Source organism: Nesoenas mayeri (genome assembly GCF_963082525.1).
Source record: "Nesoenas mayeri genome assembly, chromosome: 24".
Classification (NCBI taxonomy): domain Eukaryota; kingdom Metazoa; phylum Chordata; class Aves; order Columbiformes; family Columbidae; genus Nesoenas; species Nesoenas mayeri.
In genome coordinates this window covers 5,760,320-5,777,898 of record NC_137546.1, presented here as the reverse complement: position 1 = coordinate 5,777,898, position 17,579 = coordinate 5,760,320, and the positions used below count along the sequence as shown (strand labels likewise).

General features: G+C 59.0%; 2 protein-coding genes across 2 annotated transcripts; both read right to left on the bottom strand.

Moving 5' to 3' along the window:
• Positions 1-284: 284 nt before the first annotated feature.
• Positions 285-13,496, bottom strand: EPHA2 (EPH receptor A2; the record flags this gene model as incomplete). The annotated part of the gene is made up of 17 exons (XM_080358995.1): positions 285-397; positions 1,357-1,512; positions 2,440-2,633; positions 2,732-2,881; positions 3,414-3,623; positions 3,719-3,780; positions 4,107-4,289; positions 4,377-4,502; positions 4,624-4,679; positions 4,784-4,883; positions 4,973-5,132; positions 5,718-5,842; positions 5,921-6,253; positions 6,364-6,519; positions 8,174-8,837; positions 9,666-9,733; positions 13,316-13,496. The coding sequence occupies 17 exons, from the start codon at positions 13,494-13,496 to the stop codon at positions 292-294; spliced, it is 3,030 nt and encodes a 1,009-aa protein (XP_080215121.1). The 3' UTR covers positions 285-291.
• Positions 13,497-14,989: 1,493 nt separating this feature from the next.
• CPLANE2 (ciliogenesis and planar polarity effector complex subunit 2) lies at positions 14,990-16,698 on the bottom strand (the record flags this gene model as incomplete). Its single annotated transcript, XM_080358780.1, has 5 exons — positions 14,990-15,215; positions 15,929-16,068; positions 16,165-16,289; positions 16,361-16,513; positions 16,593-16,698. The coding sequence occupies 5 exons, from the start codon at positions 16,696-16,698 to the stop codon at positions 14,990-14,992; spliced, it is 750 nt and encodes a 249-aa protein (XP_080214906.1).
• Positions 16,699-17,579: the final 881 nt, after the last annotated feature.

Sequence of the window (17,579 nt, the reverse complement as noted above, 5' to 3'; positions counted from 1 at the left end):
CACAGTTTTGGGGCTGAGCCCCTTGGTTTTGTCTTGAAATGTGGCAAAAACAATAGGAAACCCCCCTAAAATATCCCCCCCCCCCTCCCCCGGCCCAAAAATGAGCTTGAAATTTAATGTTCATAATTATTCTTTAGGGGAGGGGAGGATGGGGGTGAATCTTTTCTCCCCAACCGCGGGGATAATATTAATAAAAATACTATTTAAAAAGCCTTAATAATAATAGAAATAATAAATAAACCCCTCAGGAAGGAGGGGGGGTCTTCATGGGTTGGTTGTTTCTTTGGGGGGTCACAGGGGGACCCCCCCGGCGGCCGCCTGTTCCTGCAGCCCCAGCAGACTGTACGCGATGCGCTTCTGGTGCCCCGGCAAGCGCACCCCGATCTTCTTGATGTCGCTGCAAACCAAGGAGAAACCCCAATAAATCCGGCGTTTTGGGGTGGAAAGAGGAGGAAAAGGGTCCTGGGGGGGGCAGGCCCTGTTTGGGGGGGGTTCTGAGATGGGAATGTCTGGGTTTGTCTTGTATTTGGGGATGATGATGCTGGGGACACACGAGTGTTTCCATTCCCAGGATGTCCTGGGGAGGTTGGGAGGCGCACAGCAAAGGGATAGGATGGGGACACCCAGGGGACACATTATGGGGACAGTATGGGAATACCAAGGGAACACTGTGGGGACACGATGGGGCACACCAGGAGACAGGATGAGGATGTGAAGGGGACACCATGGGGACAGTATGGAGACACCAAAGGGACAGGATGGGGATGCACCATGGGACAGGATGGGGATGCACCATGGGACAGGATGGGGATATCAAGGCGACACCACGGGGATACCACAGGGACACCATGGAAGATACAATGGAGACCCTACAGGGACACTATGATGACACTGTGGGGACACCCTGGGGACACTAGGGGTACACCATGGAAGACACACCATAGAGACACCACTGGGACACCATAGGGACACCACTGGGACACCATGAGGTTTCCAGGGGGACACCACGGAGACACCACAGGGACACCATGGAAGACACACCATAGAGACACCACTGGGACACCATAGGGACACCACTGGGACACCATAGGGACACCATGAGGTTTCCAGGGGGACACCACGGAGACACCACAGGGACACCATGGAAGACACACCATAGAGACACCACTGGGACACCATGAGGGTTCCATGGGGACACCATGGAGACACCACAGGGACACCAAGGAGACACCACAGGGACACCAAGGAGACACCATGGGGACACCACTGGGACACCACTGGGACACCACTGGGACACCACTGGGACACCACTGGGACACCATGAGGGTTCCATGGGGACACCATGAGGGCACTCACTCGCTGGTCATCTGCAGGACCTTCTCGATGGTGCTGTAGCCCGAGGCCATGAAGTGCTGGGTGTACTGGGGCATGCGGATGGACTCGAGCCACTCGGGCACCGAGCGGAACGGGACACCCTCCGAGCCACTGGTGCTGGGCAGGCGGATGGACACCCTGGGGACATGGGGGGTGAGACATCGGCCGGGATGGGACAGGAACGGGGGGTGCGAGAAGAGACGCGGAGGATGGGAGGATGCGGGGGATGGGAGGATGCGATGGGGATGCGATGGGGATGCGATGGGGATGCGATGGGGATGCGATGGGGATGCGATGGGGATGCGATGGGGATGCGATGGGGATGCGATGGGGATGCGATGGGGATGCGATGGGGATGCGATGGGGATGCGATGGGGATGCGATGGGGATGCGATGGGGATGCGATGGGGATGCGATGGGGATGCGATGGGGATGCGATGGGGATGCGATGGGGATGCGATGGGGATGCGATGGGGATGCGATGGGGATGCGATGGGGATGCGATGGGGATGCGATGGGGATGCGATGGGGATGCGAGAGATGAGATGAGAGGGAAGGGAAGGATGCGGGAGATGATGTGGAATAAAAGGATGCAAGAAATTATGTAGAAGTGGAAGGATGCAAAAAATGATGCAGAAATGGAAGGACGGATAAAAAATAATGGTGTGAAATGGAAGGACGCAAAAGAAAAGGATGCAGAAATAGAAAGGTGCGAAAGATAATGGAAAAACAGGAGGATGCAAAAAACAATGCAAAATAAAATGTAGGAACGGAAAGACGCAAAACGTGATGCAAAAATGGAAGGGTGCAAAAACTGACACAGGAAGGGAAAGATGCAAGAAGGGATGTGGAAATGGGAAGGTGAAAAAATAGCAGGGGAATGGAAGGATGCAAAAAGCAATGCAGAAATGGAAGGATGCAAAAAGCAATGCAAAAATGGAGAGATGCAAGAAGCAAAGCAAAGGTGCAAAGATGTGAAGGTGCAAAGGTGCACACAAAAGCGCAACGCTGCAAACTGTCCCCCCTTCTCCATCCCTGCATGTCCCGTCTCTCTCCATCACTCACCGGGGGTCAAAATCCGCCAGCGCCTTAAGGGACTCGGGGGCGCGGATCAGCTTGTCCAGGATGCTGACGATGTCGGCGAATTTGGGGCGCCGGGCACGGTCCTGCTGCCAGCATTGCAACATCAGCTGGTAGATGGCGGAGGGACAGTCCAGGGGGGCCGGGAGGCGGAAACCCTCATTGATGGCCTTCATCACCTACCAGGAGGAGGAGGTTGGGTGGTGAGCCCCCAAAAGTTCTCTATTTGCAAGGAAACCCCCCCAAAAATGAGTGGTGGAAGAGGATGGACGCTCACCTCGTGGTTGGAGAGCTCCCAGTAAGGTCGCTCGCCGTAGGACATCACCTCCCACATGACGATGCCGTAGCTCCAGACGTCGCTGGCCGAGGTGAACTTGCGGTAGGAGATGGCTTCGGGCGCCGTCCAACGGATGGGGATCTTCCCCCCCTACGGCAACATTGGGGTCAACCCCACGCCCCAAAAAAAGCCTCCACTGTGGTCAACCACCCCAGCTTGGTCAACAACCTTACCTTGGTCAACCATCCCACCTTGGTCAACAACCTTACCTTGGTCAACCATCCCACCTCGGTCAATGACCCCAGTGTGGTCAACCATCCCATCTTGGTCAATGACACCAGTGTGGTCAACAACCCCAGCGTGGTCAACCATCCCACCTTGGTCAATGACACCAGTGTGGTCAACAACCCCAGCGTGGTCAACCATCCCACCTTGGTCAACAACCCCAGCGTGGTCAACCATCCCACCTTGGTCAACAACCCCAGCGTGGTCAACCATCCCACCCCTTGGTGAACCATCTCACCATGGTCAACGACCCCAGCGTGGCCAACCATCTCGCTATGGTCAATGACCCCAGCATGGCCAACCATCTCACTATGGTCAGTGATCCCAGCATGGTCAACCATCTCACTATGGTCAGTGACCCCAGTGTACTCAACCATCCCACCTTGGTGGCACTTACGCTGGTGGTGTAGGTGGCATCAGGGTCATCTTCCAACACCCTGGAGAGCCCAAAATCGGACACTTTGCAGACCAAGTTGCTGTTGACCAAGATGTTGCGGGCGGCGAGATCGCGGTGGACGTAATTCATGTTGGCCAAGTACTTCATGCCAGCAGCGATACCCCGCAGCATCCCCACCAGCTGGATGACGCCGAATTCCCCCTCTTTTTCCTGTGAAAAAGGTAGAATTTGGGCTCAAATCCTCTTGTGGCGGGTTTTGGTGGTTCCACCAGCTGGGGGGGACGTTGTCACCGCGTGTCACCCACCCGAAGGAATTTATCCAGCGCGCCATTCTCCATATACTCTGTGATGATCATGAAGGGCTTGTCTAGAGAGAAAAAAAGATTCAAAATGAGTCAAAACCACCCAAAACTCCCCCCAAAACCACCACCTCCCCAAATACCCCAAAAATCCCCCCCAACCCCCCCAAAACAGCCCAAGGCCCCCAAAACCCTCCCAGAAACCTAAACCTCAAAAAAACCCACAAAACAAAAACCCCAAATCCTCAAAAACCAAAGTAACTCCCCAAAACCCAACCTCCTCCAAACACCCTCACATTGTTGCTCAAAACACATTATTTTCTACAGCCTTTTTGAGGGTGTTTTGCAGGGAAATTGGGGGGTTTTTTTTTGGTTTTGGGGGGCTCACACTCACATTTGGAGACGACCCCCTCCAGGCGGATGATGTTGTGGTGGCAGAACTGGCCCATGATGGTGGCTTCGCTCAAGAAGTCCACCCGCTGCTTCTCCGTGTAGCCCACCTTCAACGTCTTGATGGCCACCGGCACCTCCTTCTTCCCCCGCTTCAGGGTGCCCTTGTAGACCTCCCCAAATTCACCTGGAGATGGGGTGGGACGTTAAACCCCCCCCATCTTGCTCCAATTTTGGGGTGTCTTTGGGGTGACGATGCCACCCAAGGACCTACCAGCGCCGATGACCTTCTGGCGGGTGATGAAGGATGGTGGGATCTCGGTGGTGAACTTGAGCATGGCTTGGTTGGGGTCTTCGTAGGTGTGGGGGTCAACGTAGGTCTTGAGGGGCTTCAGCTGGTCTGTGGGGTGGCACAGGGTGGGGTTCAGCACCCAGGTCACCCCCCACCCATTCTAAATGACAACCCAACTGTCCCCGTTGACCCAACCATCCCTGTTGACCCAACCCATCCCATTGCTCACCTGACTTGGAGAAGTAGACGTCCTCAGCCGACTGGCGTGGCCGTGACCTCCTCCTCCTGTGGTAAAACAGGGGTTTGCCCCCAAAATTCACCCCTTGTCCATCTTTGATGGCAAAATAATGGTATTTTTGGGGTTTGGGGATGTTTTTTTCTCTCCTTACCGCCGGAGGACATAGACGAGAGCGGCCAAGAGGACAAGGACGAAGATGACGCCAACGACGGAGCCGCCAATGACGGCGGTGGATGCCATGGCCTCGGTGCCTGTGGGGACAACCCGGGGTGGGTTTGGGGTGACCCCTGCACCCCCTGGGCACCCGCCACCCCAAAATCTGTCCCCCCTTGGTCCTCACCCTCCGGCAGGGTCTCGAACTCGTGCTGGGGGCTGTAGGCCCCATGGCCGTCCTGGGTCAGCGCCTGGACACGCACCACGTAGGTGGTGGCAGGGGACAACTTGGGGAGGGTGACGGAGGTGCCCTCGCAGCGCAGCACTGAGTAGCTGTTCTCGTCCACCTGGGGACATGGGTGGGGTGACATGGGTGAAGGTGACACGGATAGGGGCAAGGATGGAGGTGACATGGACGGAGGTGACATGGATGGGGCCAGTGACGGAGGTGACATGGATTGAGGGGACATGGATGGAGGTAACATGTGTGATGGAGGTGACACAGAATGAGGGGTGACATGGATGGGAGAAAAGATGGAGGTGACATGGATGGAGGGGTGACATGGGTGGAGGCGACACATGGATGGAGGTGATAGATGGGATGGGGTCAAGGATGGAGGTGACATGGAGGCAAAGATAGAGATTACATGGATAGAGGTGACATGGACGGAGGGGTGACATGGACGGAGGGGTGACATGGACGGAGGGGTGACATGGACGGAGGGGTGACATGGACGGAGGGGTGACATGGACGGAGCCAAGGACAGAGGTGACATAGATGGAGCCAGGGACAGAGGTGACATAGATGGAGGGGTGACATGGATGGAGTCAAGGATGGAGGTGACATGGATGGAGGGGTGACATGGATGGAGGGGACACGCTGGGGGCGGTGGGTTTGGGGGCGGTGGCTGCCGTGGTGACACGGGACAGACCTTCTTGCTGTAGGTGACCTCGTACTTCCAGACCCGGCTCTGCTGCCGCGGTGGCACCGTCCAGGACAGCACCAAGCTGGTGGCCGTCCGGCCGTCCAGACTCACCGACGTCACCCGGGGCGGCTCTGTGTGGGGACAGGGACATCACCGAGGTGTCCCTAGGTGGGGTGGGAAAGCCGTGGGAGATACTGGTGGCCCCTTACCCGTCTGGTTGACGCTGATGGTGACGGTGGCCGCGCTGCGGTGCTGGCTGTAGGGTGACACTCCGTTCCGCGCTTCCACGCTGAAGGTGTAGTTGACGTGTGGCTCCAGGTCGGTGACAGTCACCCCTGTCCCTGTCAGCCCCCGGGGGGGCTGTGAATAGCGCACCCCCCCGTCGCAGGGCTGGCACTCCCCGCTCTCTGGCCAGCACTGCTCGCAGGTGACAACGTAGGTGACATCCTCACGGCCACCCGGGTCGGCGGGGGGCGACCAGCGCAGCTGCACCGTGGCCCCCAGCCCCACGGCGGTGACACCCTGGGGGGGCGAGGGGGGACCTGGGAGGGGACAGAGAACACAGAGTGGGGTGAGCGGGGAGGTGGCCACGCTGTGCCTCAGTTTCCCCATCTCGTCGTGCTTGTTTCCCCCCCCAAAAAATGTCACTTACGTGTGCAGGGGTCACTGGGGGGGTCGTCGGGGGCGCGGAAGAAGCCGTCCTGGCAGGGACAGGAGGCGGCGGCGGCCGGGGGGGGCAGCGTGTTGGGGGGACAGGGCTGGCAGTCACCTGGGGACACCCCCGCCTTGAAGGAGCCGGGGGGACAAGCTGTGGTGGAGGGGACACAATGACATCAGTCAAAACCTCCTGCACCACCCGCAGCATCCACAATGCATGGGGGGTGGGGAGCATCGCCCCCCCCAAGCACCCAGAGTGGGGATTTTGGGGTGTTTTGCCTTATTTTGCAGCTTCTTGATAAAGAAGAATAATAATTGGGACCCCCCCCAAGCCCACCCCCCTCCTGGCTGAGCCCTGACACTCTCACTGCACCAGTGACGCCCCATTTTGAGCATCCAAAATTAGGAATTTTGGGGCCAACACCTTATCCCTCTGACCCAGACTGAGGATTTTAGGGTATTTCACCTTATTTTGCAGCATCTGTTATTACTGGGATCCCCCCGTTCTCCCAGCTGAGCCCTGACACACTCACTCCACCAGTGATGCTCAATATGGAGGATCCAGGGTGGGGAACTTGGGGCAAATTCCTCTAAATCAAACTGTGCATTTTTGCTTATTTCCCCATATTTTGCAGCATCTATTATTACTGGGGACACCCCCCAACTGTGTCCCCTCTCCCAGGTGAGCCCTGACACACTCACTGCACCAGTGACATCCAATTTCAAACATCCAAAATCAGGAATTTTGGGCCAACACCTTATCCCTCTGACCCAGACTGAGGATTTTAGGGTATTTCACCTTATTTTGCAGCATCTGTTATTACTGGGATCCCCCCGTTCTCCCAGCTGAGCCCTGACACACTCGCTGCACTAGTGATGCTCAACATTGAGGATCCAGGGTGGGGAATTTTGGGGCAAATTCCTCTAAATCAATCAGTGCATTTTTGCTTATTTCACCTTATTTTGCAGTATCTGTTATTACTGGGATCCCCCTGTTCTCCCAGCTGAGCCCTGACACACTCACTCCACCAGTGATGCTCAATATGGAGGATCCAGGGTGGGGAACTTGGGGCAAATTCCTCTAAATCAAACTGTGCATTTTTGCTTATTTCCCCATATTTTGCAGCATCTATTATTACTGGGGACACCCCCCAACTGTGTCCCCTCTCCCAGGTGAGCCCTGACACACTCACTGCACCAGTGACATCCAATTTCAAACATCCAAAATCAGGAATTTTGGGCCAACACCTTATCCCTCTGACCCAGACTGAGGATTTTAGGGTATTTCACCTTATTTTGCAGTATCTGTTATTACTGGGATCCCCCCGTTCTCCCAGCTGAGCCCTGACACACTCGCTGCACTAGTGACGCTCAATATTGAGGACCCAGGGTGGGGAATTTTGGGGCAAATTCCTCTAAATCAGACAGTGCATTTTTGCTTATTTCACCTTATTTTGCAGTATCTGTTATTACTGGGATCCCCCTGTTCTCCCAGCTGAGCCCCGACACACTCACTCCACCAGTGATGCTCAATATGGAGGATCCAGGGTGGGGAATTTGGGTCAAATTCCTCTGACCCAGACTGAGGATTTTAGGGTATTTCACCTTATTTTGCAGCATCTATTATTACTGGGATCCCCTCGTTCTCCCAGCTGAGTCCTGACACACTCACTCCACCAGTGATGCCCAATTTCAAGCATCCAAATTGGGGCCAACCCCTCATTTCCCCACCTCCCCCAGGACACATGGAGCCGTCCCATCCTCACCCCCACCCCAAATACAAATCTGGCCCCCCAAGGCCTCACCTTGGCAGGTGTCCCCGAGGCGCTGGTGGCCGGCGCGGCACAGGCACTGCCCAATGGGCACCAGCCACTCTCCGTCGGCGTTGCAGTGCAGGGCGGGCGCGTCCGGGGCCACCGCGTCCTCCACGCACGTCCCCCGCACCTCGGCCAGCGTCTGCGAGTCGGCGCCGGCCACCGTTTGGGGGAAACGGGCCATTCCCCGCACCACCGCGGGGCAGCGCTTGTAATAAACCCGCACGGACACCAGCGCCACGCAGGCTCCCAAGTCCTGGAACGCCAAGTAGAAGCCTTTGCGCCGCAGCGGCCCCACCGAGCGCACCTCCACGTTGAGCTTCACGTTGCGGGTGGCGAAATCGTCCTGGACGGTGATTTCGTCCGGGGCGATGGTGTCGATTTTTTGGAATTGCCTCTTCTGGAAGTTGGTGCCGTAATCGACGTCGGATTCGGCGTAGTAGAGGTTGAAGGTCTCCTTGCAGGAGCCGCCGCCGGCCGTGGGGAAGCTGTTGCAGTCGCGGACGGTGAATTGGAGCTCGATGAAGATGCGTTGGGCCACCCCGCGGTAGATCCAGTTGGTGCGGAGCCAGTTGTCCTGCTCGCCCTCCAGCACGTTGCACACAGAGTAGATGTAGATCAAGGAGTCGTTCAGGACGTTCTGGAGAAGGTCCCACTGTGCCCAGCCCCGAGAGAGAGAAATGAGGGTCATGGCGGGGGAAACTGAGGCACGGTGGGTGGTGCCTCTGGTCCCTGTGGATGGATTTGGCCTCATCCACGTGGATGGTCCTGTCTTCAACCCATAGGTGTCCCTGTCCCCGTGGAGGTTCTCAACCCAATGAATGTCCCCAACTCCATTTCCAAGGGTGTCCCCATGCCCATAGAGGTTCCCGGTCCCATCCTCATGGGTGTCCCTGTCCCCATGGAGGTTCCCAACCCTATTAATGTCCTCAACCCCTTGGATGTCCCCAGCTTCATTGCAAAGGTGTCCCCATCCCCATGGAGGTTCCCATGCCCATCCCCAAGTCACCAGCCCCCTCCCCACGGAGGTCACCAACCTCATCCCCATGGGTGTTCCTGTCCCCATGGAGGTCCCCACTCAACCCCAATGGAGGTTCCCATTCCAGTGAATGTCCCCAACCCCGTGGATGCCCCCAGTTCCATCTCCAAGGGTGTCCCATCCCCATGGAGGTCCCCATCCCCATCCTCATCCCCAAGGATGTCACCATCCCCATCGAGATCACCAACCGCATCCTAGTGAAGGTCCCTGTCCCCATGGATGTCCCCATTCCCATCCCCATGGGTGTCCCTGTCCCCCTCCTCATGGATGTCCCCATCCTCATCCCCATCCTCATGGAGGTCCCCATGCCCATGGATGCCATTGTCCCCATCCCCTTGGAGCTCCCCATGGAGTTCCCCATCCTCAGAGATGTTCCCATCCCCATCCCCAGTAATGTCCCCATCCCCGATGTGGGCCCGGACGCCTGGGTCCCCAGGTGCTCACCCCTCTGCCGTAGGGCTGGGTGAGCCAACCCAGCTCCCCATGTGCCTTGGCGAAGTCCAGCAGCACCACTGTGGAGAGAAGAGAGGAGAGGGACGTCAGTGGTGCAGGCATGAAGCTTGGGAGATGCCACCAGGACCCACAGATGGCCCCAGCAACCTGTAGGTGCCACCAATACAACCAGATGCTCCTGGGACCCATGGATGTCCCCAGGACTCAGGGATGTCCCTAAGGCTCATGGATGTCTCCCAGGACCCATGGATGTGTCTGGGACCCATGGATGGCCCCTGGACCCATGGACATGCCCCAGCACATGGCAGGTGCTACCAACACACCCAGGTGCCTCTTGGACCCATGGATGTCCCCAGGACTCAGGGATGTCCCTAAGACCCAAGAATGAACCCCAGGACCCTTGGATGGCGCTAGGGACCCCCAGATGTCACCCAGGAGCCACAGATGTCCCCCAGCATCTATGGATGGTCTTAGAGACCCCCAGATGTCACCCAGGAGCCACAGATGTCCCCCAGCACCTATGGATGGTCCTAGGGACCCACAGATGTCCCTGGGACCCAGAGGTGTCCCCTAGGACATACCCCCAGATGCACCCGCTCCCCATGGACATCCCCACAACTCATGGATGTCCCCAGGACCTACAAACACCCCTGGGACCCACAGATGTCCCTTGGGACCCACATATGTCCCTTGGGACCTCTAAACACCTCCAGGACCCACAGATATCTCTGGGACCAACAGACATCCCTTGGACCCACAGATGTCCTTTGGAGCCATGGACCCCCTTGGGACCCACAGATGTCCCTCAGGACCCATGGATGTCCCTTGGGACCCACGGATGTCCCTCGGGACCCATGGATGTCCCCCAGGACCTCCAAACACCTCCAGGACCCACAGACAACCCTTGGACCCACAGATGTCCTTTGGAGCCATGGACCCCCTTGGGACGCACAGATGTCCCTCAGGACCCACAGATGTCCCTCGGGACCCACGGATGTCCCTCGGGACCCACGGATGTCCCTCGGGACCTCCAAACGCCTCCAGGACCCACAGACAACCCTTGGACCCACAGATGCCCGCAGACCCAACAGATCCCCCCGGGGCCCCCCGAGCAGCCCCCAGCGGAGGGGACACTGAGGCACAGCCGGCGCCGTGGCGCGCAGACCTGCCGTGACACGCCGTGACATGCCGTGACACGCCGGCCCAAGGGCGGTGGCCGGATCCAGCGCCGGGGAGAGGAAGAGGAGAGGAAGAGGAGGCCGCCGAAGGCCGGCAGGGAAGCGCTGACGGGTGCCCCCCCACCCGGTGAATCACCCCCCAGGAATGTGCCCGGACGCCTGGGTTCACGCGGCGGGACGGGCCCCAACGGAGTTGGGGAGTTTTAAGGATGGATCCCCCCACTCTGCTGAGAATGGGTGAACTCCCGACATGTCCCAAGAGGGTGAAGTCTGACGGGGAACCCCAAGAATGTGGCTGGAGGGGCACATGTGGGTCAGTGTCCCCCCCCGTCCCGCGCCGGGGACAGGAAGGATGCAGGTGACATCCCGGCTTTCCTGCGGCTGGAATTCCCCCCCCCAACCTCCGGAGAGCGGAAAGCGGCGGGAGGCGGCGCCTGAGCTGAGCTGGGGGGTTCTCTGCGGGGTGTCCCCCCAGCCCCATTGTGTCCCTGTCCCCCCAGCCCCATTGTGTCCCCGCCGGGGCTGTGGTGGGGCTGAGTCAGGGGAGAAACCCGGCGCTGTGGCTGTTGAGTCAAGGGGTGCAGCACCCAGGGGCGCACCCACGCCCGGGGCCACCGGCGCTGTTGGCACCTCCGCCAGCATCGCCATCGGCATCTGCGCCCCCTCTGCCACCATCATCATCATCGCCACCATCAACATGTCCATGGCCATCACCACCAGCATCTCCATCAACAGCTCCATCACCATGGCCATCACTATTGGTCAACTCCACCACCATGGCCATCACGACCACCACCTCCATCACCATCACCACGTTGGCCATCGCAATCAACATCTCCATCACCGTCAACATCTCCATTGCCACCATCATGGCCACCACGACCATTGGGCCATCACCACCATCACCTTGGCCACCACCATGACCACCTGCACCTGCAGCCCCTTCACCATCCACATCTCCTTGACCATCTCCACCTGCAGCCCCACCACCACCCCCATGCCCACCTGCAGCCCCAGTGCCATTGCTGTCACCGTCCCCATCTGCATCGGTGCTGCTGTTGCCATCCCCATCCCCATCACCACCATCATCATCATCATCACCACCATGCTCCACATCTGCATCCCCGTCCCATCCCAACCCCATCCTAATCTTAATCCAAATCCCCAAATTAATCCAATCCCTTGGGGACACCCCAAATCTCAGGGGGCGGGTGGTGCCACCTCCACCCAGCACCCCCAACATCTCCCCCAATTTCACCCTTTCCAACCTGTGGGAAGCAAAACCCTCTCAAACTCCCTCCCCGCCCCCCCAAAAGACCAGCCCCCCCTACCCCAAAAAACACCTTGTTCTCCCAACACTTTCCCCTTCTTTGCACTTTTTCAACCCAAAAATCCCAATAACCCCCAAAATCCCTCCCAGGAACTGGCACCTCAATCCCTGCAGCCGCGTTGGGGTCCCAGCACTTAAACCCCCCCCTCATTTTAGGGCTTTTTACCCCATTTTAAATCATTTTCGGGAGGTATTTCCCACCCCAAACCACCTCGCAGCCTCCCATTTATTTGCATCCAAGGCCGGATCTTTCCATATTTAATTATTAAACCTTTCAGCCGGAGGTTTTAAAAACCTCAATTTGTCAAAAATCACATCTATACTTTCAAAAAAAGTGACTTTTGCCCTTATTTTTTGCCCCCAAAACCCCTCGAAACGCGCCCAAATCGGGCCGGGCAAGGCTGCGAGGCGGAGGCCGAAACGCTGCGTGTTTTTCCCAGCGATTTTGGGGTTTTCCTGACATTGTTTTGCAGTGTCGGGGCCGGATCCTGCCCGGCCCAGCGCCGCCCATGGGAAACTCTCCATTTTCAGGTGTTTTTCCTCTATTTTGGGGTCGTTTTTGTGGCCCGTCCCCTCCGCTTTAACCCCCCGGCGCGGGGTTTTGGGGGCACCGGGATCCGGCCCCGCTCGGCGCGTCCGACACTTCGCATGGGAAAAGTTGCCCAAAACTCTTAGTTTTCCCCTCATTTTAAGCCTTTCCCCCCAACTTTAGCTCCCCCCACCCCCTCCACGTCCCCCACTTTACCCTCCCTCCATTTTGGCTTTTTCCCCCCCATTTTACTTTGTTCCCCCCCCCTTTTAATTCCTTTTTCCCTCTTCTTTTTAACTTTTTCCCTCTTCCTTTTAACTTCCTCCCCCCTCCATTTTACCCTTTTCCCCCCCAAAACGCGCCCCAGCAGGTGGTGACTCCCCCCACCCCGCACCCATAGCCGCCCCTTTTTTTTTAGGGGGGCACCCCCTCATCACCATTTATTTGGGGGGCTCCCCCAGCGCCCCCCACAACCTCCCAGCCGCCAAAACCGCTCGAACTTACCCCAAAACCACCGCACCCCTTTGGGTCCGCACCCAACGCCCCCCCCGCACCCTAATAACAGAGTTTTGGGGTGCACCCCCCCCCCCAAAGTGGGACTCACCTTCCTCGGCTGCCAGGGGGGTGAGGGCGGTGAGGAAGAGGAGGGTGAAGGCCGGGGGGGTGCCCGCCATGGTGGGGCGGGGGGGAGGTTTTTGGGGGGTTTTCTTGGGGTGCACCCACAAGCGGCAGCACCCAGCGCTGTGGGGTGTGTGGGGCTGAGCACCCCGCTCCTGTTCATTCATGTCCCGGTGACGTCAGGCGGCCACGCCCGCTCTTAAAGGGACAGGAAGGCGCTCCCAGTATCCACCAGTATGGGACTGGGAGGGCCCGAGAGTGAGGGTGGGAAGTGAGAAGAATGGAGGGGGGAGCGGGGTTTGGGACCCTTTCACGGGGGTGCACATGCAGGGGGGGGTGTGTGGGGGGGGTGTGGGGGTGTATCTGCTCCCAGTGCTCACCAGTATGGGACGGGGAGGCCCCGAGTCTGAGGACGCGGGGGGAATAGATTCGGGGGGTTGGAAGCGTCTGGGAGGGGAGCACACCCGTTTTTTGGGGGGCTCGGTTTGCGTGGGAGGGGTCCATAGCACCGTGTTCCGGCCCCGAAGGGGTTAAACCCACCCGCTCCCTCCCCTTTCATTCATAAGCGGCGTGGGAAGCGACGGGGGGGCGGCAGCCAATGGCGGCAGGGGGCGGGGCCAGCGGCTACTACCGGCTCCTCCCCCCCGCCCACCGGTTGGATACGGGGGGATTGGGGGAGGTACCGGGGGGGCTGGTTTTGGGGGCGCGATGTGCGACCCCCGTTTCCCACGTGGGGAAAAGGCCGGACCCCAAATCGGCTTCTTTTCGGCTTAAAAACAATGCGGTTTTTCCAGCCTGGGGGGGGCCTGGATCGGGCCCCAGCACCCCAGATCCCTCCCCACCCCAAATCCCAGCACATGACCCTGCAGAACCCCAAATCCTGCATCTACAGCACCCTAAAACCCCCAGCACCCCAAATTCTCCAGCACTCCACAGGACCCCCCCCCAAATCCTACAGCATCTGCAGCACCCCAAATTCCCCCCAATCTCCTCAAATCCTGCAGCACCCCAAATCCCCCAGCACTCTGCAGGACCCCCCCAGCACCCCAAATCCCAGAACATTCCCCCAGCACCCCAAATCCCCAGCACGCCCATCCCCATGATCCTGCAGCACCCCAAATCACCATCCCCCCTAAAATCCCCCACCCCCAGCACCCCAAATCCCCAGAACATTCCCCCAGCACCCCAAATTCCCAGCACCCCCATCCCCATGATCCTGCAGCACCCCAAATCACCATCCCTCCTAAAATCCCCCACCCCCAGCACCCCAAATCCCCAGAACCCCCCAAATCCCCCACCCAGCACCCAAATCCTCCTCCATCACCACAAAGCCCCCCAAATCCCCCAGCACCCCAAATCACCATCACCCCCAGCATCCTAAATACCCCCAAATCCTGGAACATTCCCCCAGCACCCCAAATCACCATCCCCCCATAAATCCCCCACCCCCTGCACCCCAAACCACACCAAATCCCCATCACCCCAAATCACCATCACCCCCAAATTCTCAACCCCAAGCACCCCAAATCCCCCCCCACCCTAAATCCCCATCACCCCCAGCACCCCAAATCAGACATGCCACGACACCCAGAGATCATTTTTCTGTAAAAACATAATTTTGCTCAAAAGCCCCCCCAAAACCCACCCTGTAAAAGGGGGTTCAGGCCGGGGGGGACCCCTCGTCCCCCGGGGCGACACCGGCGGCGATTTGGTCGCGACGCCAGAGCTGCTCGACCAGCGCGTCCAGAATTGGGGCGACCCGCGCCACCCCTCCCCGCCCCCCCCCAGCCCCCCTGCACCCCGCCCGCAGCACCCGCAGCCCCCGTGTCCCCTCAAATGCCACCACGTCCCCTTCGGTCACATCCGCCTGCGGGGACAGGTCAAATCTGGGTTGGGGAGGGGGACACAGGGTTAAGGGAGACACTGACACCCCGAAAAATCCCCCCCCAAACACCCTGAAAATAAGTGGGAGCTGCAAATCCATCAGTGTGATGAGGTGTGTTTGTTCTCAGCCTACTGAGCAGGGTGAAATATGGGGGTGCAAGCCGGATTGGGGGGGTCACATGTGGTTTAGGGAGACACCAAACCCCCAAAAAATCCTCCTCGGGGGGGGTAAAAACACCTTAAAAATCAATAGGAGCTGCAAATCCATCGGTGCAATGAAGTGTGAACGTTCTCAACCTGCTGAGTGGTGTGAAATATGGGGTGCAAACAGGATTGTGGGGGTCACACGTGGTTAAGGGAGACACCAACACCCCCAAAAAATCCTCCTCGAGGGGGGTAAAAACGCCTTAAAAATCAATAGGAGCTGCAAATCCATCGGTGCAATGAAGTGTGAACGTTCTCAACCTGCTGAGTGGTGTGAAATATGGGGGTGCAAACCGGATTGTAGGGGTCACACGTGGTTAAGGGAGACACCAACACCCCAAATAATCTCCCGGGGGGCGGGGGGGAAATAACCCCTAAAAATAAGGGGAGCTGCCAATTCATCGGTGTAATGATGTGTGTGCGTTCTCAGCTCCCAAGTGCGAAACACAGGGGTGCAAAGACGCTAATGGGGGGACACAGACCCCCCCTAAACACCCCCCCAAAAGGATACTTGGTGCCGACCACCACCCTAACGAGCTTTTCTTCGTCAGGGCCCAGCACGCGGCTCATTAGCGCCGGCAGCTCCTCGAAGGACGAGCGGTCGGTGAAGGAGAAGAGGAAGAGGATGGCGTCCGCCTCCTCCTTACAAGCCTGGGGGGGTCACCAGCATCACAGGGGGGGTCACCAGCATCACAGGGGGGTCTAATGTGTGTGTCCCCCCACTTACATCGTCCCCCCTCAACTCACGGGCAGCAAGTAATCGAACTTCTTCAGGGCTCCATCGCCACAATCCCAAAAGTGGAGCTGGAAGATGACGGGGCGGGCGCTGCTCTGCGGCTTGGCCGGCCAGAACACCGTGGTGGTTTCGATCCCTGGGGGGGACACACAGGGACTGTCACCCCCCTGGGGACACTGGGGTGCGGTGTGTGCCCCCATGACGTACCCAGCGTCTCGTGGTGGCCGGGGGGCACGGGGGTCCCCGCCAGCGAGGCCACTAAGGCGGTTTTGCCGACGCCGCTCTTGCCGGTGACGAAGAGTTTGTAGGTGACGATGGGGACAGCCAAGGCGGGGGGCAGCACCGGGCGCTCCAGCAGACCTGGGTGGGGGTGTAAAGTGAGTTTTTTTGGGGGTGACACCCCATTATTCTGGTTTATTTTCGGGGGGGTGATGCTCACCGAACACTCTGCGCTGGTTCTTGTGCAGGATGGAGTCCAGGTAGGGGCGGGCGGGGGGGGACAGGAGCCAGCCCGGTTCCAGCACTGGGTCCCCCTGCACCGCCATGAGCGTCCTGAAACCTGGGGGTGCAGGGAACAGCCCCCCCCAACTGCCCCCGTGGGGTCACTGCACCCCGCAGCTTGGGGGGAGTTGGGTGACCCCCCCAGCCCAGGGTCCCTGCACCCCCTTGGGGGGCCAGTGTGACCCCATGGGGTCCCTGAACACCCCCCCGGGGTCCCTGACACCCCCTGGGGTCCCTGACCCCCCAAACGGTGTCCTTGAACCCCCCCACCATGAGGTCTCTGCCCCCCCTTCCCCGGGGTCCCTGAGCCCTCCCACGGGGTCCCTGCACCCCCTATGGGGTCCCTGACACCTCCATGGGGTCTCTGCCCCCCTCAATAAGGTCCTTGACCCCCCCATGGGGTCCCTGACCGCCCCCCAATCAGGTCTCCGCCCCCGCCGCGTCCCAGCATCCTCCCATGACGACCCGGACCCCTCCCCCGGGGTGCTTGAAACCCCTCCCATGGGGTCCCTGCACCTCAAACCCTGCAAAGGGATGAGACTCTCCCCGCACCCCAAACCATGGGATCCCCCCCGTTTACCCCCTGCGGCCCCTTTAAGGCGGCCCTGCCGCCTCACCTGCGGCCGCTTCCGGGCCGGGTGACGTTCGAAGGGGCGTGGTCTCATATTAACCACGCCCACTTTACCGCAGCGCATGCGCATTGGCGGGAAGGGGAGCGGACCCCGATCCTATGGTGGTGGGGTCACTGTCCCCAAACTCCGGGACCGCCACGCTTCGGGGTCCCCAAACTGCGGCACCGTCACATTGTGGGGTCCCAGAGCTCCAGCAGTGACAGATTTTGGGGTTCCTGTCCCCAAAATCCAGCACTGCCACATATTGGGGTCCCCAAAACCCAGCACTGTCACGCTTTGGGGTCACTGTCCCT